The sequence below is a fragment of the Anoplopoma fimbria genome, chromosome 7 (assembly GCF_027596085.1).
Source record: "Anoplopoma fimbria isolate UVic2021 breed Golden Eagle Sablefish chromosome 7, Afim_UVic_2022, whole genome shotgun sequence".
NCBI classification, from domain to species: Eukaryota; Metazoa; Chordata; class Actinopteri; order Perciformes; family Anoplopomatidae; genus Anoplopoma; species Anoplopoma fimbria.
The window spans coordinates 16,017,438-16,043,343 of NC_072455.1; the positions used below are offsets into that span (position 1 = coordinate 16,017,438).

Sequence of the window (25,906 nt, forward strand, 5' to 3'; positions counted from 1 at the left end):
ACTTGCACGGCTAAAAGAGCCGGCCCACGCAAGCAGGAGAAGAGGAAGAAGAAGAAGAAGAATCAGGATGAAAGAGACAAAGAGGTAAAAGATGCCAAAGAGTGGGAGAGGTGAGGAAGAAGACATATGTTCACACCATGTCCATGCTACATACGGAAGTGAGGAGATGTGGAGGGTAAGTGGAAACCGGGGGGAACCAAAGGGAAAGGGGGTGCAATGACACCAACACATTGAAAAAGACAAGGGAGGGAGAAATGTGAGAGGAGGGAGATGGAGTGGAGGCGAGAAAGACAGCATACCAGCTGTGGGAGTGAAAAAGGTGGGGGGGGGAGAAGGAGGGAGGAATGGAGAGGTGCAGAGCTGCTGCAAACCAGACAGACCGCATGCTCATAACACATTATGGCTATTATTAGACAGAGAGGAGAGGTAGACCAAGGGGGGAATGGAAAGAGGAGGAGGAGAGGAGAGAGATGGAGGTGAGGGGGGGTAGTACCACTACCAAGCTTGAGGATAACAATAAATGCATGAATGTCTTTATGGATACATGCAAACTACTGTTCGATGGAGAGATGATATGAAAGGGAAAAAAATGTTGAGGCAGGAAAAGAAATGAAAAGAGGTTTCCAGTTCAAGAAAAAAAACTTGAGTAAAAAAATAGTAACAGACAGATGGGATAAAAAGGAGGAGAGAGATCAGTGTGTTATTTTGTGGCGAGCCAAAGCATGTCCAGTTAGGCCATTTCGGATTTGTTATGTATTCCTCACTTTTTCACTCCCTCAACGCTCGGTCCTTCCCTCCTTCCTTCCACCTCATCCTTCGCTCCACTGACTTCAGCCCCACTCAGCAAGAGACTCCACAGCAGGCTGCTGCTGCTGCCGCCAGTCTGTCTATGTGTGTGTGTGTGTGTGTGTGTGTGTGTGTGCGAAGCTAAAAGTACAATTCTCCATCCAACCCCACTTTTCCTCTCCATTGCCTCACCTTTCGCTTCTATTTCAGGATTGACTGCTGTTTCTTTGACTCCAGACTAATTCCACTGCTACCTAATGCTTTGAATGCATTTTGAAGTTCAGAGTAAAGAAGTATAGGATGAATGTATCCATACAACAAAGCTGAATGTGTCTGAAAATCCCTTTGACTGTCTTTTCAACATGGCCTTAAATTCAGGAGCCATTTGTGTCAATTACGTTTTTTCTGCAAAGTTAAACGTCCCTGGAAATTGAACATTCCCCAAACTCTAAATGCTCCTCTTAACATTCACCACCAAGAGATTTAATGCAATTAATTCAGGGTTTTTTTTTATTGAAAACTCTCCAAGGCTCTGTGCTATAACTTTCAGACATATATATTCTGATCCCCCACTGCCAAATTCTATAAATGACATTATTCACAGAGGATACTGTAGGTGAGATTTTGACACACACACACACACTTTCCCCCCATTTACTGAGTAGTGTAAGGGATCCAGGCCTGTAAAGCGGGGCTTAATTTTGCCAATTATAAGTGAGCTTTACTCAAATCAACTTTTCCAAATGTCTGCTAATCCGTTTTGTCTTTTGGGTGTTTCTGAGAAATCAAGAGCCGTAGCCTTGATGTGGAACTCCACTGATTTTCTTGTTTTTGTCTAAGGGTTTGATTTGAACTGAGTAAGAAGGGTTTTGTTTCGAGCTGCGGAACAACTGTGCCACCAAGTGGTCAAAGGAGTCCAAGCTGGTAAAAACAGTAGACCATCATGCAAAGCTAATTTTGTCCTGCTCAGTCTTATTATGAGAACTAGAACTGATCCCTGGTTAAAGGAAAAGTGTGTTCAGTTTAGGGGGATCTATTGGCAGGAATGGAGTATATTATTAATAACTATGTTTTATTTATTGTTTAATATCCTAATAATATGAATTGTGTTTCTGTTACCTTAAAATGAGCCGGTAATATATACACACACAGCGAGTCCTCTTCACAGAGCCTTTTAATGCCTATTTCAATAAAAATGTGATCTAACATTTTACAAGAGGGGACAGCAAATTACGATTAATCAGTACAATTGTATCTGAAAATCATGCCTTTTTTCCACATCCCATCCCCTCCAGAATGCTCTACCTCCCCCTGTTTCCTCAGGTGTCTCCCCCACCGTCTCCTCCCGGTCCAGGAGAAGAAGCAGTGTAAACGGCCGCAGGTGTAGCCAGGAGCTCAGCGAGACAGAGACAACAAAGCCAGATCTGTGGAGGAACATCAAGCATCGGGAAGACTGTCAACACCGGCAGCTGATAGCATTGAAAGGAGGGGGGGATGTTGTCTGAACACAGACTCTGATATCAGAGCCAACACAGATTGAGAAAGTGTTTGTTTATGCTGCTGCCATGATGGATGGCAGGAAGATAGATCTGCCTCTGTTGAAGCCAATCACACAGATAGTCTATTATTCTGATTAAATAAATAAGAATAACTTATTCAATATTATTTTAACAGTTGCCTTTAATTATTTTTGTTCAGAATATCACTGCTGGGCAGCTAGCTTGCCATAGATACTGTACAATGTGTTTCCAATGATTTCCTAACTTCAAAGTTTTTGTGAAGTTGAATGTATTTATACAGTTTAAATGTCAAATTGAGTAGCTTGATATAAAATAAGAGCTTCGTTACTGTTTAAACTTTGAGCCGGGTAGTTAACCCAAGGTGGACATAAGCTAAATTCACTGAATTGGATGAAGCATTCTAGGTTAACATGAATGCTACATAAACAGTCTTATTTACACAATAAATATGATTATTCTGCAGATAAGATACAGGCACAATTAACTAGTACAAACTGCTACCCAAAGGCATACATAAACTTATTTAAGCTTGTGGTCCAATTGAGGCCCGAAAACACATCAACCCAATTAGGATCTATCTGTAGCAGGAAATCTCATAATATTTCATTACTAGAACATAATTAAAGGCTTCATAGTATAAAACTACCACCCCAGATATTAAGACATATAAAATCCTTTGCTCTGAATCCTAATGTATCTGATACTTTTATATTCATTTGATTTTTGACTGATCCACAACACAAAATTCAATAAACTACTTACAAATTCTTAAAAGCACATCCACTCCTTCTGCCTCTTTGAAAAACTCCAGAATCTCTGAATATGCAAATGTCTTCAATTTCAAACGTTCAAATGCTAAATGCAAGACATTTTGAAGTGAAAAGCCCCGTCTCAGTGTACGTGATGTGGAAGTTTCAAGTTTGCAAGTTGTGTGAAGTTGGTGAAGTCACAAAGGCTCGCTGGGGAACACACGCTTTAAAGGCGCAGAATTTTTTTTGAAAAACAGACCTCTAATCTATGCACGTTCATCATCATGCATAGTGACAGTCCAATAATCTATGTCAAGCAACAATAAGCAAAAACACATTTTTCTATAACGGAGGGGGACTTTAAATTCACCTCATTTAGAAACAAGCAGTGATGCAAAGGCTCTGCTGCCCTCTGGTGTCTAACATACCAGCCTGCAAACTTTCCCTGCAACAGTCATACATGAAGCAGCAGAACATTTGATTTTGGACTACAGAGGACGCAAAGTTTGAAACAAGTCGTGTCTGATTAGTACTGCTCTACGTCTCACCTCCTGACTTCAATAAACATGACACAGAGCGGGTCTATTGATTAATCATTTCTATTGACAGTCCCATGGGATGAGTCAAATCTATTAAAATCTTCTACCTTCTGACTTTGCACCTAATTCAGTTGACAAACGCTTTTGTTTTTTTACTATTGTGTTGTCAATACCTATAGAATACAAATCGGAACACAAATGCATAGCAAGAAGAGCGCGGATGTACAGTGATGGGGTAAACAGATGGTGCTTTGAACTCCTCTCCCTCCTGAATTACTGTTCTACTATAGTGTGCACAGTTCTAGGAAGATGATAGAGGGGGCAAACAAATAGAGAAGCTTGTGTGGGAAGACACAATCTAACTCAAATCAGTTAAAAAGGATTAAAATGTATCTTTAAACAACCATACACAGACAAAGAGAGAAATAAAACCGAGCTGCAGATGCATGAACAATATACAGTGGGTACGGAAAGTATTCAGACCCCTTTAAATTTTTCACCCTTTGTTTCATTGCAGCCATTTGCTAAAATCGAAAAAGTTCATTTTTTTTCTCATTAATGTACACTCAGCAACCCATCTTGACAGAAAAAAACTGAAATGTAGAACTTTTTGCAAATTTATAAAAAAAAACAACTGAAATATCACATGGTCATAAGTATTCAGACCCTTTGCTCAGTATTGAGTAGAAGCACCCTTTTGAGCTAGTACAGCCATGAGTCTTCTTGGGAATGATGCAACAAGTTTCTCACACCTGGATTTGGGGATCCTCTGCCATTCTTCCTTGCAGATCCTCTCCAGTTCTGTCAGGTTGGATGGTGAACGTTGGTGGACAGCCATTTTCAGGTCTCTCCAGAGATGCTCAATTGGGTTTAGGTCAGGGCTCTGGCTGGGCCAGTCAAGAATGGTCACAGACTTGTTCCGAAGCCACTCCTTTGTTATTTTAGCTGTGTGCTTCGGGTCATTGTCTTGTTGGAAGGTGAACCTTCGGCCCAGTCTGAGGTCCTGAGCACTCTGCCATAAAGCCTTCCAGGATATGGTGGAGGCTGCATTGATCTTTGACTTTTGGAACTTTCTCCCTGTCTCCCAGCTGAAAAACACCCCCATAGCTGATGCTGCCACACCATCTGGATGCTGCCTGCCACAGTGATTTGGGAATTTATTTCTAGTTTGGGAGTCCTCCATGTGTGGGTCTTGCTCTTCTCCCACGATTGCTCAGTTTGGCTGGACGGCCAGGTCTAGGAAGAGTTCTGGTCATCCCATACTTCTTCCATTTAAGGATTATGGAGGCCACTGTGCTCTTAGGAACCTTGAGTGCTGCAGAAATTCTTTTGTAACCTTGGCCAGATCTGTGCCTTGCCACAATTCTGTCTCTGAGCTCCTTGGGCAGTTCCTTCGACCTCATGATTCTCATTTGTTCTGACATGCACTGTGAGCTGTAAGGTCTTATATAGACAGGTGTGTGCCTTTCCTAATCAAGTCCAATCAGTTTAATTAAACACAGCTGGACTCCAATGAAGGAGTAGAACCATCTCAAGGAGGATCAGAAGAAATGGACAGCATGTGAGTTAAATATGAGTGTCACAGCAAAGGGTCTGAATACTTATGACCATGTGATATTTCAGTTTTTCTTTTTTAATAAATTTGCAAAAAGTTCTACATTTCTGTTTTTTTCTGTCAAGATGGGTTGCTGAGTGTACATTAATGAGAAAAAAAATGAACTTTTTCGATTTTAGCAAATGGCTGCAATGAAACAAAGAGTGAAAAATTTAAAGGGGTCTGAATACTTTCCGTACCCACTGTATATTAAATATTGGCATACCACAGCCTGTGAATGGCACAGACAATGTAATAATCTTTATGAATATTGCATGTGCAGTAGTACATTCTGAGTTTGATGCCTGACAATATACGAGACACCGAAAGCTACAAAGACAAGGACAAGCTGATGTCACACTACTGGGCCGGGCACATCAGTGGCACAAATATAACAACCTTGCAGATGATCCATTACGCAGCAGATGAACTCACTGGACTGAGAAAGGTTGAGCAAGAAGCTTTAGCACCTAATAATCATTTACACTCAATATGATTAAGTCAAACGCCAACATATTACTGGATCCTACATTTCCCATAGTGCAAATTTATAGTGTCGTTTATTGTTACAATATAGGACAGTATATAGAGAAATATAAATATGGGAATCTTTTTAAGTCACATTAGAAATTACATCCAAGAATTCAAAGTGTGTGAAGGTTGCTGTAAGTTACTAAACTCTACAAGATATGTTTTTAGTCCCAACATGGATGTTGTGGCAGAAATGATACTGAATGAACCAGTGATCATGATTTATTTAAATCAGTACTTACAGTTTCCCACCCTGCTTTGATTTTATATGCAGTCATAACCCATATCTCCCATGACATTTTTTACACAAACAAAAATGGCTCTCCTAAATAAGCCTGTCTAGTTAATGGCCACGTTGTAACGGAGGCTTTCGGTTAAAAGATCTGTAGCCTTAAAGCCAAAGCCGAGGTGACATAAATAGAATCTATTTTTTTAATCTTTGGAGCGCTCTCTCCATTAGTCCTCCATATGACAAGTACAAGTTATATTTGTAAAATCTGTTGAGTTCCCTTTTAAGGTCTGAAGTAACAGAAAGAACGATCTATTTAATAATCTTGTTTCTAACAGTAGTCGACAACGCTCTAGCTGTCTAGTGTATCTCTTATGAACACATACAGCAGAATTGCAGGGATCACATAGTAGATCAGTTCTGTACTTAAACTATTTTATAAATATCCTGTTTTCAAAAAAAATAAAAGCAACCCATCTGCTTCAGCAAGCAACACATAAGTCACACATCGAATGGTTAACCACATTTTGACAAGAGCTGGAGAAGCCAAACAAAACAAGAAGATTCTGTATGTATAACCATAATATCTTGAAAAATATTAAGAAATCACTGGCTTAAAAAAATCCCACAAGACCAAACCCTGGTATACCAAGCAAATTGACTTTATTAGTATCTTCCATGATAATTAATTGTCGCCATCATCGCCAGGAACGCATCAGTTAACAGTGTTATTGCCACCAGCTCCATTACCTTCACTGTCATCATCCGCTCAAATTAAATAATTACACTATCTTAAATAGGCCAGTGTCAACAGCTATAATCTGGTGTGATATTGACAATCTCATTATCTGTTACATATTAATTAGCTTAAATACTGAGGACATTTTGCTCGACGGTGCTTGAACGGAAAAGCCCGTTCCCGGCTTTACACGTCCCTGTGTGTAAGACAATAATGCATTTGTATGTGACATTATTGTTTGAACTCCATAGAGGCTGCATGTACATAACAATTACAATGTGGCAACGGTTTATTTGTTTGACAGCTCACAGGAGATCCAGCAGCATTAAATATTAAGCAGGAAAGAAAAAAACGAGTATCCGGAAATGTCGTGTGACGCGATCACCTCTGGAACTGAGCGAGCTCGGGCTCAAGGTTTTAACATGAATTTATATATCTTTATTGTTTTACTGTCCAATGGGGATACTCAACAGTCAGGTGACACAGCAAATATGTTAGCAGGGTGTGACAGGATTAGTTTCTGCATCTCTAACTCTTAACGACAATAATTTGACCCAGATAATACAATTAGTCTTGACCCAGACACTGAGCATCAGTAGGCTAATTATACTTCGGATATTGTATTGGTTTAAACTCAGAAGAGTTCCTACTGATAAATTACAGTCATATAGAATAAGGTCAATGTCAAAAGAACACCCTGAATTCTGCTTTTGGTCAATTTTTACATAGTGACATAGTGAACGGATCACACGTTTCTATTTGTTACCTGATAGTTTGTAGTATCCACATTAGACTAAGTCTAAGTCCAAGACCAAGTGCTTCTGAAAATCTAAACTGGAAAATGCAGCTGGAATTCATGTGATTTCACGTCAAACCAACACTTAACATGTTTTTTACAGTGTCGGACAAACTCGGCATGACTACTCCACTCATCCCATGACCACAAGAGAAACAGTAACAGTATTGACAACAATACATCGGTCATAATTGCTTTAAGCATTTTATAAGATAGTCAAGTGATGATGTTGATAAAAAGGTGGGAAACGAGAGCCCACAAAGAAAAAAAAACAAAGAAACTGCATGTGGGCACAAGAAAAGGATGTGTATTTTAGAGTGGTCTTTTCAAAATAGCAAATGTTGATCACAAACCAAACACCGTCCTCTCCATCAATTTGTGGTTTGTAGAGAATGAGTTATGCAGTGAAAATGGAGGCTCAGTCACAAAATGCATATCACCTTTATCTAACGTGCTGTCATTTTCAACGTCTGAAGCTCCCGTTGCTTGTGGTTATAAGTTCAGAAAGCTGCTTAGCAACGTCTACATGTCCAGCCACAAAGCAGGGGATATGGGCAATATTGCTTTGCAAAACATTCAGTCACAGTTAAAGGAAATTAAAATTGATCAGTGAAGATAAATGCACAATCACATAGAACTGCACTGCTCGCTGCGGGTTCAAGGTTACACCTCTGCACAGGCCTCCCATCAGTGATGTCATCATCTGCTAAAGACAAATGACCTTTAACATCACTGACCGGGTTGAGTGCAGATGTGGAACGTGCTAACCCCACAGAGAGGAGGTCTGCAGCTGCTTTCTACCCTGTTTGATTCACCCTCTAAATACAGCACCACACAGCTCTGTGCTGTCACCATACATAAGGCTTTGTTGCCACCTAGTGGACAAAAACCCATCCTGCAAGGTTAAGCCAAACACGCCACAATGTAGAAGAAACATTCTGGGTGGATTTACACGAGCTCTACCTGTGCATTTAGCCGACCTTTTATTTCTGCTCCTTAGTAAACCCACCCTTTTGTCACCTTGTGTAAATGTTGCCCCCCCACCCCACCCCACCCCAGCACAGATCATATGATTGTACATTGTGTGGACCACCTGTCTCAGCTGCTATTGTCTATGTGCATGTGTGTGAGGTCAGGCATCTTTTTTTTTTTTTTTTTTTTTTTTGCTTTGGCATGATGGATGTTATGTGAGAAAGACAGCTTGTGTTGACACAGGAATGCAGCATGAACTGAAATCCTGAGCAGATTAGTTGGCAACGTCGGACACAAAGGCAACATAGCAGGACGGCTCCATGCTCTCAGTGGGTGTGCATGTTTGTGTTGTGGGGCTACTATGGGTATTGGATTAATGTCTAGTGTAAAGTAAGCTGTTACAATGGCTGCTTTACTGCTGTGAATAAGCATGCAAGCGCGCGTATGAGTGTGTGTTCGTGTAAGACATCATGGGCACAAAGTTCTCTTGGCACACCGGAAGCGGCTGAGGACACACTTTTGACACACTCTGAGATATAATAAAACACAGTATAAATATCCAGTCACAACACATATGAGTGAAATTCGCTTGTCTGTTTCAAATAAATAAATAAATAAATAAATAAATAAGTAAGTAAGTAAGTAAAACTGGGTCCAAGCACCCTACGCAATATAGAACCGGAGGCTCGCTGATCAAAGCTCATGGAGAAGCCAAGAGCGTTGTTTGTTTTACAAAAAAATAAAAATAATAACTACAAAAAAGACAGCTACAAGAATTTACTGAAGCTTACAAAGCCATTTGGATTTTAGACATTACTTAAACAACCTGAAATAATGTCTACTCAAGTATGCAGATGATATAAAAGTAGCAAATTACAGACTGAACAGTAGTTTCTATTTCTATTTAGACAGAAATGTAAAAGCAATCAGAGTTTAAATTGGATCTCACTACATGTGATTTCAAATTCAAGTGACTGACTGGCAAAATGAACAAAAAAAACATATATACAAAACACAAACAGTGATTGGAAATTTGTGAAAGCAACACAATGAAATTAACCCAAAAGTGTGGTCAGTGCATTTTAGTGCTTCTTTTTGTGAAGGGACATTAATGGAGACAGTTTTATCCACAAGTCTGAGACAATGATAAATAGCTGTAAAAATAATTGTCTTTTAAATCTCACATTTTCTTCCTTTCGTCAGCTGTTTAAGCAAGTCATTTGCCAGTTCTCCAGTCGTTTAGAAACACTCGTCCTTGTTGCTGTTTATTTTCTGCCAGCTTTCTTCCATTAATTAGCCCCTCCATTCGTTAACTTGTGCCCACTTCAGCTTGTCCCCAAAGACAGCGAAGATCCGTGTGCCAGAATCGGTGTGTGCGTGTGTGTATGTGTGTCAGTGTTGCGTGTGTGTGTGTGTGTCCCGTACACCGAACCAGGTCAGCACTCGTGCTCTATTTTATCCTGCTGTCTCTGCTGAATCCGGGTTGGATGTTTTCTGTTACATTATCCAGATCTGTGGTTATGTTCGTCTACGTGTCGATCTCATCATCATTTTTTGCTCTGTTTTGCAGGAAATCTCCAGATTTCTGTCCAAACTCATTTTGTAAGTGTGCTTTTCAGTATCGTGTCCGGAGTAAAGCAGATAGAGAACGAGTAAGACCCGCCCAACATCCAACATGTGACTGGAGTGACCTCTGAAGGGCACAATGCAGGAAAGGTTAAGAAAAGATCAGCTGACTACTGTTAACTGCTTGGTGCTACTGTAGCAGGTTAAGTGTGCTTTGGTAAATATATGCACTGATGCTTGTGTTGTCTATGCCAATTGTCTCTCCCTGGACTGATCCTCCACCAAAACATACCAACTCACAAAGCAGGATGGAGAGGTAATCTCTATGGACTCTTGTCTAAATGTTTCTAACGCATCTAAATTTATGTTGATCGATCATGGATCACTGCTTTTTGCAATGGCAACACATATTTGCTACACAGCTATTCGTGGCTCCTGCACAATACTTGTTATTAAGTTACATGCTTCTCTATGCAAGCTAACTTTTACACGTTTCTCAGTGAGGCGATGTTTCAGAGGGTTACTTATTTGCCGGTGACTCTTCAAGAGGAGGAGGAGGTAGCAGCACGGCACAGTCTGGCCAGGCTTATTCACAGGGCTGATCGTTGTGATCATACCGTCGGCTTTATTTTAACATTAGAAATTATCATCAGCTATTTTGTCGTCTGCACAAAGCAATCAAAAGTCTGATTTGTTCTCGCGTGTGTTGTGTTTTTATTTATTGGGAGGATTCCAGCATAGCTTGGCAGCTTTAAGTTTTACTTCCCATGCAGTCCAATATAATGGACATAAATGAGATAAAGAGGTGGTTTTTCATGCCTAAACACATACAGTATGGGGATATATAGTATATTGGTATTGGATGAAGGTTTACTGGTTATTCCAACTTTTTGTTCTTTGTGCAAGCCTATCTTTGGGTACAAATGTTTAAAACTAGAGCACAACTACACAGGCATAACTGGTGGAAATTGGCTTAACATTTGACTTACTTTGTGTGAAAATCCCTCCCTGTGTTAGCAACCTTTCAGTATCTCTGTTATATTTAAAAGGTCAATCGTGTCTACATCTTGTTTTACATTGGGGGAATTCATTGATGAAAGTAATCATATTATATGTTCGTTCTGTTTCTTTGAAAATATTCAGACATTGCAAAAGGTCATAAAAAGAACTTCTTATAAGTGAGGAAATATCTGATTCATAAAATCGGATCCTGGATGAGAAACCTGCGTCTAGAGGGGATGGGCTCTGTGGAGTGAGCCGAGATGAAATCTGAGAGAGGTGTATCACATAACTACCACTTTAAAAAGTGGAAAGGGAGGAGTGGAAGAGAGAAGATGGCAGAGAAATAGAGGAGGGAGGAGTGAATGATGGATGCAGTGAATCTATTTTGGTACATTAACACAAAATGTGCTAGTTGCTAAATAAAAATGTTGCGTCTAACAAGTAGCGCTTATTAAAAAGAAGATGTGTCAGAATTACACCTCTGCACTTTTACTTTCTGGTTTTCAGTGCAGAGAGAAGTGAGAATAGGAGGAGAGGAACAGAAGATGCGGCAAAATGGAGACAGGAGAGCAGATAGGAGCCTGGGAAAAGAGGAGCCGAGAAGAGGAAGCAATCGCCCTTCATCTTGCAGTTTTTTCTTTTAACTCCATATCAGTAATGGATAGAGTGGTGTGGAAGCTAATGGTGAAGTGAGGAGCAATACGGCATGAAGAAGAGGAAGGAAATCAATGAATATCCTTTTTTATTATACGGTTACGGTTGCTGGCCAGACGCTGGGAGAAGTTGTACAGTAAATCTAAAGAAACCTGAGAAACACCTCGTTGGGACCGGTCTGAAAAAGTTACTTTGGGAAACTTTTTAAATGTTTTTTTGATTCCCTGATTAGATTTTAAGGTCAGGATTACTGCTCAGAGAGTGTTTTGTCTTATTTTTTTCTCCTCTTGAGTTGATCTTTTTGATAACTTTGTTTTGTTTTCTTTTAAGAAATGCATGAATTTCCCCGTCAGATGGAAAACAAGATTTTGTGTAATCTGGTCCATCATTGTCATTTTTGAGTTCTACTTTTCTTTGTGTATTGTGTGCTGTGCTCCAATATACTTGGATTTCCTCCTCTTTTTTTTTTTACATTAGCTTGCCAAAAGCTTGGCTTTGTTTCTATCCCTCCTTTTCTCTACATTGCATTTTGTCATAATTTGTGATCTGATCGGTTTCTTCCTTCATCTGAAAGATCCAGGAATTCTCCCTTCGTTTTTTTTAAATAATCCATATTTTTTTACTTCTGATTTTATCAAAACCAAAGCTTCACACATTCAAAAAACATTTTTTTTTTTGCAATTCCTCCACCTGTTTCTTTAGAAAAAAATATCCACTCCCACTCAGCTGGTTTGGAGTCTCTCTACTGCTCTCCAATCTGCTATCTTTAGACTTGTTGTACCTCCCACTCCTGCTCTTGCATAGATATATCTGGAAATAAACATTCCCGTGTTTTCAGTCTTTCAGTTCCTCCTAAGCCTCCGATCGGTCCCCTCCCTCTCCCAGTCTCTGTGTACCAAAGTCTACAATTTCAAGGACTTTCTTGACTTCACTCATATTATCAGACTCGTGTTATCTTGCTGTCTCACTCCCTATCAGCTCTCATCTATTTCTGAACCAGTGTGTTTCCTGTTTTTATTACAGTATGCACTCCTGCCCTCTCTTCCCTTTTGACTCTATCATACCTCCATCCATCACTACTGCCTTTTCCCCTCTTCCCTTGGTAATCCTGTCACACAGCTGTTCTTACCTCCTATGCTTTGGTATAACCATCAACAAACGCTTTTCTTTCAATCATTCCATCATATCTCATTTCCCCCTCAGCCACTTCTTCTCTGATCCACTCTTTTCTTTGTGTTCGGTGCCTTCTTTCATCTCCGCACAGACTGTCTTGCTCTTGATGTTTGCTTTTTTTCTGATCGTCACATGTCGTCTCCGGCATGACAGCTCTCCTCTCCGTGTATGATGAGGACGGGAAAGAAGAATGCGTCCTGGTAGGATGGAGGACGTTCCCTCCCTCCTCCATCACCCTCCCTCACCTCGCCACCCCCTCCACTGTCTTGCTCCGCTTCTTCGTCCCTCTCTCTGCCTCCACTTCCCTGTTCCCTTCTCCTCACCTCCTCCTCCTCCTGCTGCTGCTGCTGCTCCTGTTCCTCCTCCTCCTCCTCGTCATCCCCTTCCCCCTCAAGCACTCCTCTTGTCTCCTCGTTGTCCTGTCTTGAACCTAAACCAAGAAATCCTCCGCCTCCTCCTCCGCCTCCACCTCCACTTCCTCCTCCATCTTCCCTACTTCCTCCCAGCCCTCCTCCCATGCTTCTTGAATGAAACAGGCTGTTCTGGCGACCTCCTGCAAGTCTCCCCAGAGAGAATCCACTCCGACTGAGCACCAACCTTCCTCCGATACCCCCGCCTCCCTGCCCTGCTGCCCTGATTCCTGCCACGGTAGCGTTCAGGAGGGCTGTGGTTCCCATGGGGGCCCTTAGCCTGGAGGGAAGACTGGAACTCGACGTGGTCCTCCTGCATCGGGGGCAGCTCTGGAGGAGGTAAGCCGAGTTGAACACAACAGGCAGAGCAAGAGTTGGTGGGTTGGTCCCCTGGCTGGGAGTGGAGCTTGTTGGCCCAGAGATGGGCGTAGAGGCGGTCGGGTTTGTCCCCCCACTTATGTCCAAGTCCATAAGGAGGGCTTCAGAGTAGCTCGGGACCATCTGTTGGTTACAGCGAATGTGCCACTCCAATTCTGTCATGTCCACCGTGTTGACCCGAGAGATGGCTCTGTAACTCGTCCCATTAAGACCAACTCCCAGGTGGATTCCGTTCTCAGTCCCTCCTTCAACGCCATCCCCTCTTCCCCCTCCACCTGGCCCTCCTCCACCACCACCTCCTCCTCCGCCACCATCCTCGTCCTCCCCGAACAGCTTCTCCACATGGTAGTGGACATATGCTGTGCGGTGTTCGGACACAACCCGCAGCGGCCACGACAGAAGGAAGGCAGAAGCCAGCCAGAACACCCTGTGCCGAGAAAACCAGGGCTGGTGAGCCGGATCGGGGAATGCCAGGATGTGTTCGCGGAAATCCACGTTCTTCAGGTGCATTCCCTCCCTGGCCTCCATGTAGTCGTCAAGACCCTCGTTTTCCCCGAAGAAGCGTGCTCGCTTGGAATAACAGAAAGACAATATGTTGATGAATTAGGAAAAAAAAACAAATCGACAGAGCGGGACTTCCAAAGCCAAGGAGCATCTCTTTATCGACCTACATTTGTTTGTGGGGTTACAGTTTAGGTAAAAAAATAAAATCATGTGTTCCATTTTACAGAGTTCTCAAAAAATATTTGGCTCTAAACATCAAAGTACTTATGTAGGTCATATTTTAGTATTAAATTAAGTATGTTTCACAACAAGTAAATATTTTCTCACAGTAACTTAACAAATGTGTATTAATCAGCTGGTTAGCTACAGCTCAATCTGCCTGCTAAGGTTGTTATTTCAGATGGAACAATAAGTGGTTGCTTTTGTACATGTCTGCCTATAATCAAGTACTGATTGTTTTGAAAAGGGGGAAAATAACACCTTTTAATCTGGAAACTTGGGTTGGGCATTCGTCCTTATTTTTTCACATTTTATATAAAACGTTAAATTGATAAAATTGATAGAATGGAATAAACTATATGAAATATGTTAATGTATTAAAATCATATCTTACCTGGGTGAGGTAGGCAGCTTCTGCACGTGCACTGGAGAAGCTAAAGAGCACAAAACATTTTTAATAACTCATTTACCCCCCCAAAAGAATAATCTTCCCCACCATGTCTTTAGGTTAGGTTAGTGGAGGGTGTCTAACCTGAAACACTTGGTGAAACGGAGGCGAACAGCAGGGTGCCGTCGCAGGTCCAGCAGCTCCTTTGATACGTCTTTGACACCGTAGCGGGCGTAGTCAAACTCTGAACTGGACGCATGAGTGTTCACCCGCTCATGGTAGACCTGAGGAGGTAGGAAGGAGCAGGGCATAGATGGAGTGTGATGGAGGGGGAAATGGGAGAGGAGGAAGGAGAACAGATGGGATGTTGGAGAAAGAAAGAATAGAAAGTTATTCAGAAGACGTATTTCTAAACATTTTAAGACATGTCATACGTTTCATCATCAATAAAAGCATGGTTACTTAATAGAATTATATTTGTCTTACTGCACACAGCTGTTTGCGCACAGCCCCGCAATATTTCACTAGGAGAAATTAAGATTTGCATAGCAGTCATTTTAAAAGGTTAAGAAATTTCGACTTATGGTTTTGCAGTGTAGTTACGAAGAACATTAAAAGAAACGAGTAAACGTGACACAAAGTGTAAGTATGTATGTCAAGGAGAGTTCCCCTCACCTGTGTGGTCGTATATGCATCTCCGTTGCGGTATCTTGTCACCTGTCTGGTCCTCCTCACGTAGTGATAGCTGATGGCCTTCCACCAAATGCAGGGTGTGGCCTGCTGAAGTCTCTGCACACGCTCGTACACTTCCTGTGTCAAAGAATGAAGGAATAATAAAAAATGAAGTGTATTTTCTTTTTTTGCAGATTCTTTTTTAAATATGTATTTTGTGGCTATTTTTGGAAAGACTTCTTTAAACAAAAAAACCTGTTAAATACGAGGACTAACAATCTTCAATATAAAAGAGGCAACATTGCCCGGGCAGTTCTTGCAATATTGATAGCAGCAGAACAATTAAGTTCCTATTATTTGCACACAGCAAAGTTAAGTCTGTGAAATCTGGTGCAAGGCAGACCCTGCCAAGGTTTGTTTTGCATACGTGTCCCTGGCAGTCTTGACTAATGTAAAAAAATATTTTGTTTTTGGCAGTGGCACATGGCAAAGGCAAAGAGTAACAGCTGTGCATTTGGAGCAATATGCTCCTGGAATTCCTGATAACAGAACAAGCAGACTGGAATAGACAAAAGAAAGACTGATGCCCCCAGGTCAGCACATTTCTCTATGAGTGCATAAGTGTTATTTTGGGAAAGTAGGAAACTGAGAGTAAAAAAAGAGTTCTCTCTTTGTGAAATGCTAAAATTTAAACTGCATGAAACATTTCGCTTATTTTCCTAAATGGCAACGGTCTGTGCAGACATTTAATACATCACAATCATTATATTTATTCAACCTTTACATTTTAAAGCATTTTGCTGACACCATCATGCTGAACAAGCCTAAATGAGTAAACAGATTCTCCTGTTTAGCTCAAGGTCGTACACCTATTTCTAGACTCCTACTGCAGCAGTGGACTCCACAGTCTGTTAGGGGTTGGGTTAAGGCAATTTTCCCTTGTTATACACTAAACTCAATGCTAAAAACGGGTTCACACAGACCTGGAATTCAGCATGAGCCAACATTGCCGTCTTAGAGAAGCAGTGCCAACACTCCACCAAGTAAACCACATACAGCATTGCCAGGAAGGCCAGGGGGATGTAGACGTAGCCGCTGGAGCACGGACTCTCCAGGTGTAGGATGTCATTGTAGTAGGCTGCAGAGGTGGCATCGTCGTCAGCACCGAGATGTACGGAGGAGGAGGAGCCGAGAACGGGGACGCGACAGAGAGCGCACCAGGCAAGCGTGGCGAAGCAGCCGTACATGAGGAGGGTCAGGAGGAGGCACTTCCAATGGGACTCCCGACACAGGGAGGAGGCCAGAGACTGCTGGACTGGCCGTTGCTGTGGAAACAGACGGAGAGGAGAGAACGGATGTTAGGATGCTACTGACCGCACACTGAGGAAGCCATTCAAGAATATACGCTGTTAGATTCACTGACATTAAAGTTCCTATTGACTTAGTTGATCCCCTGACTCTCTTTCAAGCCTTTTGGGTTTGAGCGAAATATCATAACAAATATTGGATGGATTGCCATGACATTTGGTACAGACAAAAACATGCCTCACAGGATGAATCCTGATGACTTTGGTCTAACGCCATCAGAAGTCAAAGTATCAGTTTATCCAATGATTTCGTCAAAATACCGTCAAAACTAATCACATTCCCATAGTTCTACTACTTATTTAGCACCACTAGGCTAATTACGCTTTGTATTTAGCGACTATTAACAAATGTCAGCCTGCTAACATGCGCTAAAATGGTAAACATTACACCTGCTTGGCATCATCATGTTACATTATCATTGTGAGCATATTAGTATGCGATTGTTAGAGTGTTGTTTATTCTGTGTCCTGAAAAATTATGGAAGTGCAATTTTGAGCATTAACCAGTTAGCCTCAGTTTGAATGATTATTTTTGGGTTACTTGTGTACAGGTTATTATTATTACTTTAAACTTTGACTTCCAATTACAGTTTTGTTTTAAGCTCCATGATTAAATGTAGTTTAAAGTGACTCCTTACTCATTCTATCCTAAGGCTCTGAGAGATGTGTAACATGTATGGCTGGCTGTTTTAACACTAAAATAAGCCACAAATGTGGTGAAACCAGTCTGAGCTGTAACACTAGATTTGTCATATATTTCTCATGTTGAAAGTCAAGAGAATAACAAATAATGCAGTATGCTTCACAGCGTTAACATTTAATAATGTCTGACAGGTGTAAACGACTGCAGCTATGGTCGTAACAGAAGATGTTTGTCATAGAGGCAACACAGATATGGTAAACCTGGTGACACCCAAGTGAGTTTTTAATAATCATAATCTTCCCGTCTGGTAAACAGTGATGTATTTTAGAGCAAGTGTGTGTAAGTTGAGGTCTTGAACTAAGGAGTGCATTAAACTACCCCTCACCCATCATAGGATAAGTGCTGCATATTACACACACATTAGACACACACACACACACACACACACACACACACACACACACACACACACACACACACACACACACACACACACACACACACACACACACACACACACACACACACACACACACACACACACACTTTATGCCTCTCTCTAAGTGCACACTTTGACACAGCCTCATTTGCACTGTGAAGACATCATATTACAGTGCACTCAAACATGCACATATGCATTAGATGCACAGACATAGATGGTCTAATGTGCCCCTCTTCTCCTCTCGAACCACGCACACGACATCATGCACGTTCTCAGCATTGTAATGCAGCCAGCGGAGAGTTTGTGAATAATTTAGATGAGAACGATACTTCTAGACTGTTCTGTAGGTAGGTGTAAGGACTCCAACATCAGCCGTGTAACGCTGCTGCTTCAATATGTGTGTGTGAACGAGGGAGGGACAGAGGGCAGCGAGAGATCGAGGTGTTGTGCCAAAAGACAAAAGCTTGTGTATTATGTATGTTGTATATCATACGAACATAAAAAGAGGGAGGGGAAACACAGTTAAGATATATTTGTACTGTTTCGTGTGTGGTTAGTCGTGTTTATTGTGTCTATCCTTGTACATGTCCTCTCCATGCGGTTATACTTGGCCTCGCAATGAATGCGACAAGGAAAAAGAGCAAGCAGATGACAAAAAAAAAGATGAGATGACACCGGTGTCCTCTCCTCCACTTGGCCAAGTCTGCCTGTCCTGTCAGCACATAGCTATACCCCCCCCTCCCCTTATCTCACTCCTTCAATACAGCCGCAATTTGCAATCTACTAGCAAATTTGGCAGGCTGCGACACACACACACTGACTTTCTTTTCTTTTTCTCTTTTTTTTTTACCCACTGTACGTCAAGGGCAAGCAGTGAAAGGCAGTGTGAAGGGAGCTTTCACTCCACCAGTCCATCATCTCTCTGCAAAAGCCCCTCTAAAACATCCAACTGCACACAACAGCCAAAACACCGCCTTCTGTTTGCCTTTTTTCTCCACATCCTCCTCCTCCTTCTTCTTCTTACGTAATCCTCCTTCTCCTTCCCCGAATCTTCCCTCCCACCTCCTAAGCAAAAACCCAACCTCACTCTCTCCTCGTCTTTCGTCCTCACCCCCAACCTCTCCTGTGTTACATCCTCTCTGAGAGTCTGTCTCTAAGTGGATTGATTGGGATAACAGAGTAGTGCAGCGGGAGAGGGAGAGAGGGTGCGAGGAGCGTGAGAGAGACGGAGAAAACCGTCATGAACTTTTCATGAATTCACATATGAAAGGAGCCAAAATGACAGACAGAGAGAGAGAGAGTGAAGGGGAGAGACTAAAGAGAAAGGCAGCAGTGACCGACTGCACCTTTCTCCAAGGAACTCCACTGCCAAAATTCATCCTTCTCGTTCCTCTCCTGCCCTTCCTCTCTGTCGGTCTCATTTTGTCTTGCTAGCCCCATTTCTCTCCTGTCCTTTTCTTCTTACCTTGTGAAAATAAATGTTGCCAAAAAGAGAGGATTTTCGAGCAATAAAAAAAAAAAAAAGAACCTGAATGGGTCTCGGCTGACATTTTAATCAAGTCCCTGCAGCTGGTGTGAGGCCCAGTGAGAGGAAAATCACCCACTAGGCAGGAGTCAAATTATTCCTGTATGCACTTATGCCAATCACTATTTGTCAATGAGAGCAGTTCTCTCTCTCCCACAGGTACAGATTTACCTACTAAAGATAGTTAATGAGTCTGGAGATGCTCATAAACTAGTGGGCCTACAGGGATACCACACAAAGTAGAGTAGAGTAAAGTAAAGTCCAGGGTAAACTGATTTTTTTTACTGTTGTGCACTTTTACTGTTGTCTACTTCAAATTATGTTGGGCAGTTTACAGTAATAGGACTTTGCTAATTGAGTGACACCAGATGGCCCATTTTGGTTATTGCATGGTAGCTAATAGAAGGTCACGTTCCACATCCAATAACATTGCACACATACAGCATTATCAAATGGTATAGTTAAGAGCAGACTGAGCTGTCTTGTACGACGGACTGACTCTCTATCATGGAGCAGAGGCAACCCATGAATAACAAAACTCCTTCTATGGCCTTTTGGCCGTGTAATAATTATTTTTAGGGATGCGCTAGTCCAACTTTTTTCATCCCGATACCCGTTCTGAAACTTCAATTCTTGTAACGGCTTAATTTGTATAATTAATAATTATTCATTATTCATAATTATAATTATTATATATATTCATTTTAATGTAAGGCATAATCTAAGTTTTGAGTGCAACAGCAATCCCTGAATTGGCAGCCTGCTCTGACTGAATGATAGTAAATGAAAATAAAACATTTCTATGATGGATTTACTGTGGATTGGTCATGGTATGGCCATGACCGTATACATGGTCTGCTTAATGAGGTCAGTACTCTTAAATAGTACAAGAAGTTTGAGAAAGAATACTTAGCACCTTGCGGTTGTAAGCCTCTGCAAACCAGTCAAGTAGCAGTTTATATCCATGTCCGAGCAAAATGTACTCACTTCATTATTATGAAGTCATAATTGACATATCAATTCTTGAGTTATGGCCAAAAAATTGTTTTGTGAGATCTCAGGGACCTTTGAACACCAAAATCTAACAAGTTCTTCCTTGAGTCCAGTTGGACATTTGTGACCAAATTGAAGAAATTTGCTCTAGGTGTTCCTAAGATATCGCGTTCACGAAGGTGGGACCGACGTGAGATGACAGTGACCTTGACTTTTGATCAATAAAATCCAATTAGTTCAATCTTGAGTCCAAGTGGACGATTGTGCAAAATGTTAGGAAATTCCCACCAGCGTTCCTGAGACGTCGCGTTCACGAAGATGGACCGGACAACCAATGTCTTGACACATTTTTAAGTGAGTTTTGAAGCATCAACAGGGGGGCACAACAGAGGTTTGTGGTATCTTCCCATTAGAAACAGTCTCTTGTCAAGGTGACCCACTAGTGTCAGTTCCTGGCTCTTGACTCCCTCATGTAGTAGTGGCCAATGGGGGACGCACTTTGGGCCAAATCAGTACTTTTTTAACGAACTCAGCACCTCCTGATGCAAAACTCTGCAGCTTTTTGGTTTTGTCGTGATGCATTTCTTTTTCAGCTGCGTCCGTTAAGCTTCAGCTCTTGTGTCAGGCTGTAACAGATCAAAGGGAAAGCTCAGTCTCCCTGAAATCATTATGAAAAGAAATCTATATAGCCTAGTCTGGAGGGTGTCGGCTTTCATTTTTGTCATACTTGAAGTTTGCACTGCCTTTCTTACAAGCTCTTTTGAAGAGGGTTGTTACAGGGTGGTATTTACATGACAAATTCTTCATTTATGTTTAATTAATAACTTAACTTCAGTGCCTGCATTTCCATAAAAGCTTTCATAATATGACAAGATTTAGCTGGATGCTATTCCTTAGCATGCACAGTCTGTAGAGCCTACCGTCTGTAGAGCCCACCGTCTGTAGAGCCCACATAGCTGGCATGGATCATTGACGACAGGTTTAGGTTTTTGGACATGTATCATGCGCACATTTGTTTTCACAAAAGCATTTCAGAGCATTGCGTGGACTCTGAAGCTCCTGTGCACGCTGTAGTTTATTTGCTGCCTCTACTGAAACTGCAATTGGCAGAGCTTGGTCATTAATAGGATTTGCTTCGGCCAGTAAATGTCTCTGAATTCAATCATTGTTCTATAATCTGGTCTTGTAGCATTCGCCTTAATGTGGTGCTGTAACTGAACAACTACGCCACATATTTGGTTACTGGCTCGTTTGAACAGGTCACACTTGAATCTCTTATAACTCTTACCATTTCACTCCACTTAGGGTCTAAATTATGCTTAAATAGTAGAAATCGCTTAGGCTATGTTTTGTCTACAGTATTATTTACTGTATGTGAAGATAATCTTCCCACCAATCTTACTAACCCATAAGAACGTTCTAATAAACAGAAAATTACAACGAGACACTGTGCAGGAGTGTTTTTAATGTATTTAAGTTTCTAGTTGAAAATGTGTATCCCTGTCTCTCTCTCTCTCTCTCTCTCTCTCCGTGTCTCTGCTCATACTGATTCAGCTGGTTAGGTGTGACTGGAGCAGCTATAATTAGCAACCCTTGCATGTGGGTGGTAAATTAAGTAAGGAAGTGAGGGCAGGAAAATGTGCCGTTGGTGCCGGCAGTACACTGTTCAAAATTATGTCATTTCAACACAATTTGAGTTATCTAGAAAGTCAGGATTCTACTACCTATGCTGCAACAACACATAACACTGTAATCACTTGGTGTTTAAGAGTCAGCCTACACGTCAGGTTGAATTCATGCCAGTTACATTACTGTAGATGCCAAAGTGGAATAAAGCATCCAAACGTCCATGGAAACCACAGAATTATCTACAATTGTACTTATCTTCAGCATGATCAGTATTTTCCAAACTGTCTTTGGGCTTTATTCACCAAATATTTTTTATAAGAACCCACTTTTGCAGTTTTCAAGCAGATTCTGACATTCATACTATGTTTTCTTATTCATGATTTATGTTTAGGGAAAAACTGAATCTTTCACTCAAGAACAAATGTTCGTGCATAGGAATTTTTGCATTTTCTTTGGTTCTACAGTTGCAAAATGTAGGATTTAAATTTAAATTATTTTTTTAATCACATTTATAATATATATTTTTATAATTATTTTCACTCCATTTAACTGGGGAATCGACACAGTACCGAAGATAAAGATGCTCCAACTTCTTGTTAATTGGGACTTTAAGAACACGTCATGAATCTAACATAGACTTTTCTTAGAACCTGTCTCGAGAAAAAAATTGATTGAAAAAAGATTAAACTTAGATATGTGATATTAGACAATGATTAGAAGATAATGGTGAATTAGGTCAATACTTTTGGCAATGTATGGCAAAAAAGTCTCAGGTAGACATTTGTTTTCCTCAAAAACAGAATCATAACAATGCAAAATAAAATTCAAGAGCATATTAAGAGCTAGAATTAGGAGCTAAATTTAAGAATTACGAGAAAATAAAGCATATCTCATACTGATGTTAGATAATACTTTCAGGTTAGTATCCATTTGACAATGCTGCAAAAGTGCAATCTGCAGGTGTAAACTAAGTTTAAATTGAATGTAATCAAAAATAAATTCAGAACATCTGTAAATCAGAGTGATCCATTAATTGCAACTTTTAAGTTTTGTTATACTGAATATCAGCACTTGTGAATTATCAAATATATTACAAAAATAGTTTCAAAGAGTTGGATACATCTATTTCCTCTTACATCACAAGATATTATTTTATTTTTTATTCTTGTTATTCTTTTAAAACTTTCATCATGTGTCTCTCACACACATTAGATTGATGTTAGATGTTTTTTCTTCCATCTGTCTGTTCAGAGTTTGCTAATGAATGCAGAATTGCCATTTGTTGATAAAACATGCAAAAGAAAAGTGGCTCTACTTCACTTGTGATAATGCTTGAGTGTGTGTACATGCAGACCATGTGGGCCAAAGAGTGAATAAAGTTGAATGAGACATGAGTGTGCAAATGTTAGAGAGAGGGAGAGTAAGAGAGAGAGGGAGGGTATGAAGCTGTATACTCCATGACAGGCAAATCTAAAACAGGAAGGAGACACAGGGGGCAAGATGAGAGATTAATGGAGGCAGAGAACAGATGACTGAATTCATTGCATTACATTGCACTGTCTGCACTGAAGGCATGGAAGTGAAACGAGACTGGTGGGATAAAGTTAAAGGCATCATTTAACAGGCGTGCAACCTACACATTATGTGCCTATATCTTTAAATTACCAGTAACCTACTGCAAAATGCTTAATTATGTAAGTTTATTAGACATTTTTGGGAAAGCCAGTCTTATGTTGTTAAAAAAAAGTAGTTGGATGATAATGATAAAAATAACTCCTCTTAGTGGTAAGAGTCTGTTAAAGAAAATGGGGGTTTCATGCCCTTGAAGCAACTCATGCAAGATATTTAATGCTCATTAGAGCTCAAACTATAGTCAAATAATCAATCAAATAGACAGAGAATTAATGGCTACCAGAACAAAATGCCTATGATTTGCTGGCTCCACATTTTCAAATGTGAGGGTTTGCTGCTTCTTGCGGCTCAAGGCAATTGTGATGGACATTTCGCACAATTTTCTGACATTTCGGACAAGAAATTAATTAAATATTAATAGAATAATAAATAGTCTGATAAAACGATAATGAAAACGATATTGAGTTGCACCCCTAAAGCTCACATTTAGTTAGTTTATGTTAAGGTGTAACAAAACAGATACCTAGTGTGACACCAACCCATCGCCACTGGTACCTACATAGCAACACGGACAGTTCTGCTCAAAATAACTAAATAAACTCCACTAGAAAATATATTGGTCACTTCCGTCTTTGCAGTATAGCCACATTCTTAAACCATTAGACCACATTCATACACAACTCTGCTCTTCCTCTAATGGTATAGATTGTCATCATATTGAGTAGTGCAGCTGGGAATGGTGGTGAGAATACAGCCTGCCCACATCCTTAGTTATCCTCAGTTATTTTGCGTAATGTTTTGTCATGCATCGCCTACTCAATTTCCCTTTGTTTTTCATCATAAAGATGACGTGTCTGAATAAATGATGCTGCTTCCCATGCTGCGTATTGGAGTTGTAGTAGAGGAGGTGGTGAATTGCTAAGTAGGAGAGGTCACGTACTAAAGCTTGTGTGAGTGTGGTGGCGGGGAAGCAAGGTGGTGTACTGGAAACTGTCTTTCAAACAGGGAGACAGATACACGGCGTCGTACTGTATGTGTAAACATGAATATTTGTCCAAGATGCCATTTCCCTGCATGTGTAGGGAAGGAGGAAGGAGATGGTATAGTTGATGTACTGCTGGGTAGATGTGTATAAAGACGGTGATATCTGCTTGGTGGCTGGAATAGGATAATATCAAGAAAACATACTGATAAGTGAGTATATCCAACTATTAAAATGAGTAAATCCCGTCAGCACTTTATGGTGAAAATAAATGAGCTTACTTCTCTGTGTTGTTCTGTGTTCACACCACTCACATCGTGTCAGTGTAATTTGGGCTGAAAAGTGGGTGTGTGTGTGTGTGTGTGTGGCTAAACTGTGATGTCACCCTCTACTGTATTTCAGTGTCAGCTGGTAAATGAACATAAAACGACTAAAGCCATCCCTCCCAGGAGTGACACAACATACAACGTTGAGAGACGCATCACTGCTGTGGTTCTATTTCTTGACAGGGACTTAGAACCCCCTCCCCTCTGTTTACCTAAACCACAGCCTCCTTCCTCTCCATTCATAGAAAAGCCAAGGTCCCGTCCCGTTGTCCTTGCTCTTGTGCAATGCATGAAGGACTCGGGAGAATAACGTGGCTTCTTACGGTGACAGCAGGTGCATGATTGTCAATGAATAAGCAGGAGTTGCACTGACGTAAAAAAATACAAGGTGGTTCTTGTAGGTGCAAAATATGCGCAACTTTAAGCTTACTGGACTCTTCTGTAGCGCCGCAGTAACAGCCGTGCAGAGAAGCAGCCAGAACAAAATAACACAGAAAATGTCCTTACCTGCTCTCGTCCTGACCCTTCCTCCAAAATGGGCTCTTCTGCGGTGGCCGTCTCCTCCTCCGTCTGCATTTTCCCCTCTTGCCACTCCTTCCTTCCCTTAGAACCGGGCACAGGCAGCTCCCACCCCGGTAACGTCCGAAGGCAGGGACCTCCCCGGCGGAGCAGCGAGCTCGGTCACCCCATCCGCCGCAAGTCGGTATCCAGTTTCACGATGGCGGGGCCTGCAGCAAATAAGCATCATCTACTCCAGACTGAACGGTCGCCCCTGCTTGCTTTCTTCCCGTGTCCCACCCCGCTGAACCCGCTCAGTGCTTCTCTTCTACCCGCGCCATCCTTCAGCCTCTCCGGTCACGGCAAAAATGTGACTAAGCACCCGAAGTCAGAGCCCGTCGCCCGTCTCCCTCCCTTGTCCGACCCGTTTTTCCGCTGCTGCCGCTGC

At 41.3% G+C, this 25,906-nt stretch overlaps 1 protein-coding gene across 1 annotated transcript; it reads right to left on the reverse strand.

Moving 5' to 3' along the window:
- Positions 1–12,845: 12,845 nt before the first annotated feature.
- On the reverse strand, positions 12,846–25,536 carry LOC129093170 (transmembrane protein 151A). The gene is made up of 7 exons (XM_054601089.1): positions 25,468–25,536; positions 16,405–16,746; positions 15,425–15,559; positions 14,894–15,033; positions 14,756–14,795; positions 13,950–14,208; positions 12,846–13,907 (listed from the first exon to the last, which is right to left on the reverse strand). Exons 1-7 carry the CDS (start codon positions 25,534–25,536, stop codon positions 12,979–12,981), a joined length of 1,914 nt encoding a protein of 637 aa, XP_054457064.1. The 3' UTR covers positions 12,846–12,978.
- Between the last annotated feature and the right edge of the window lie 370 nt (positions 25,537–25,906).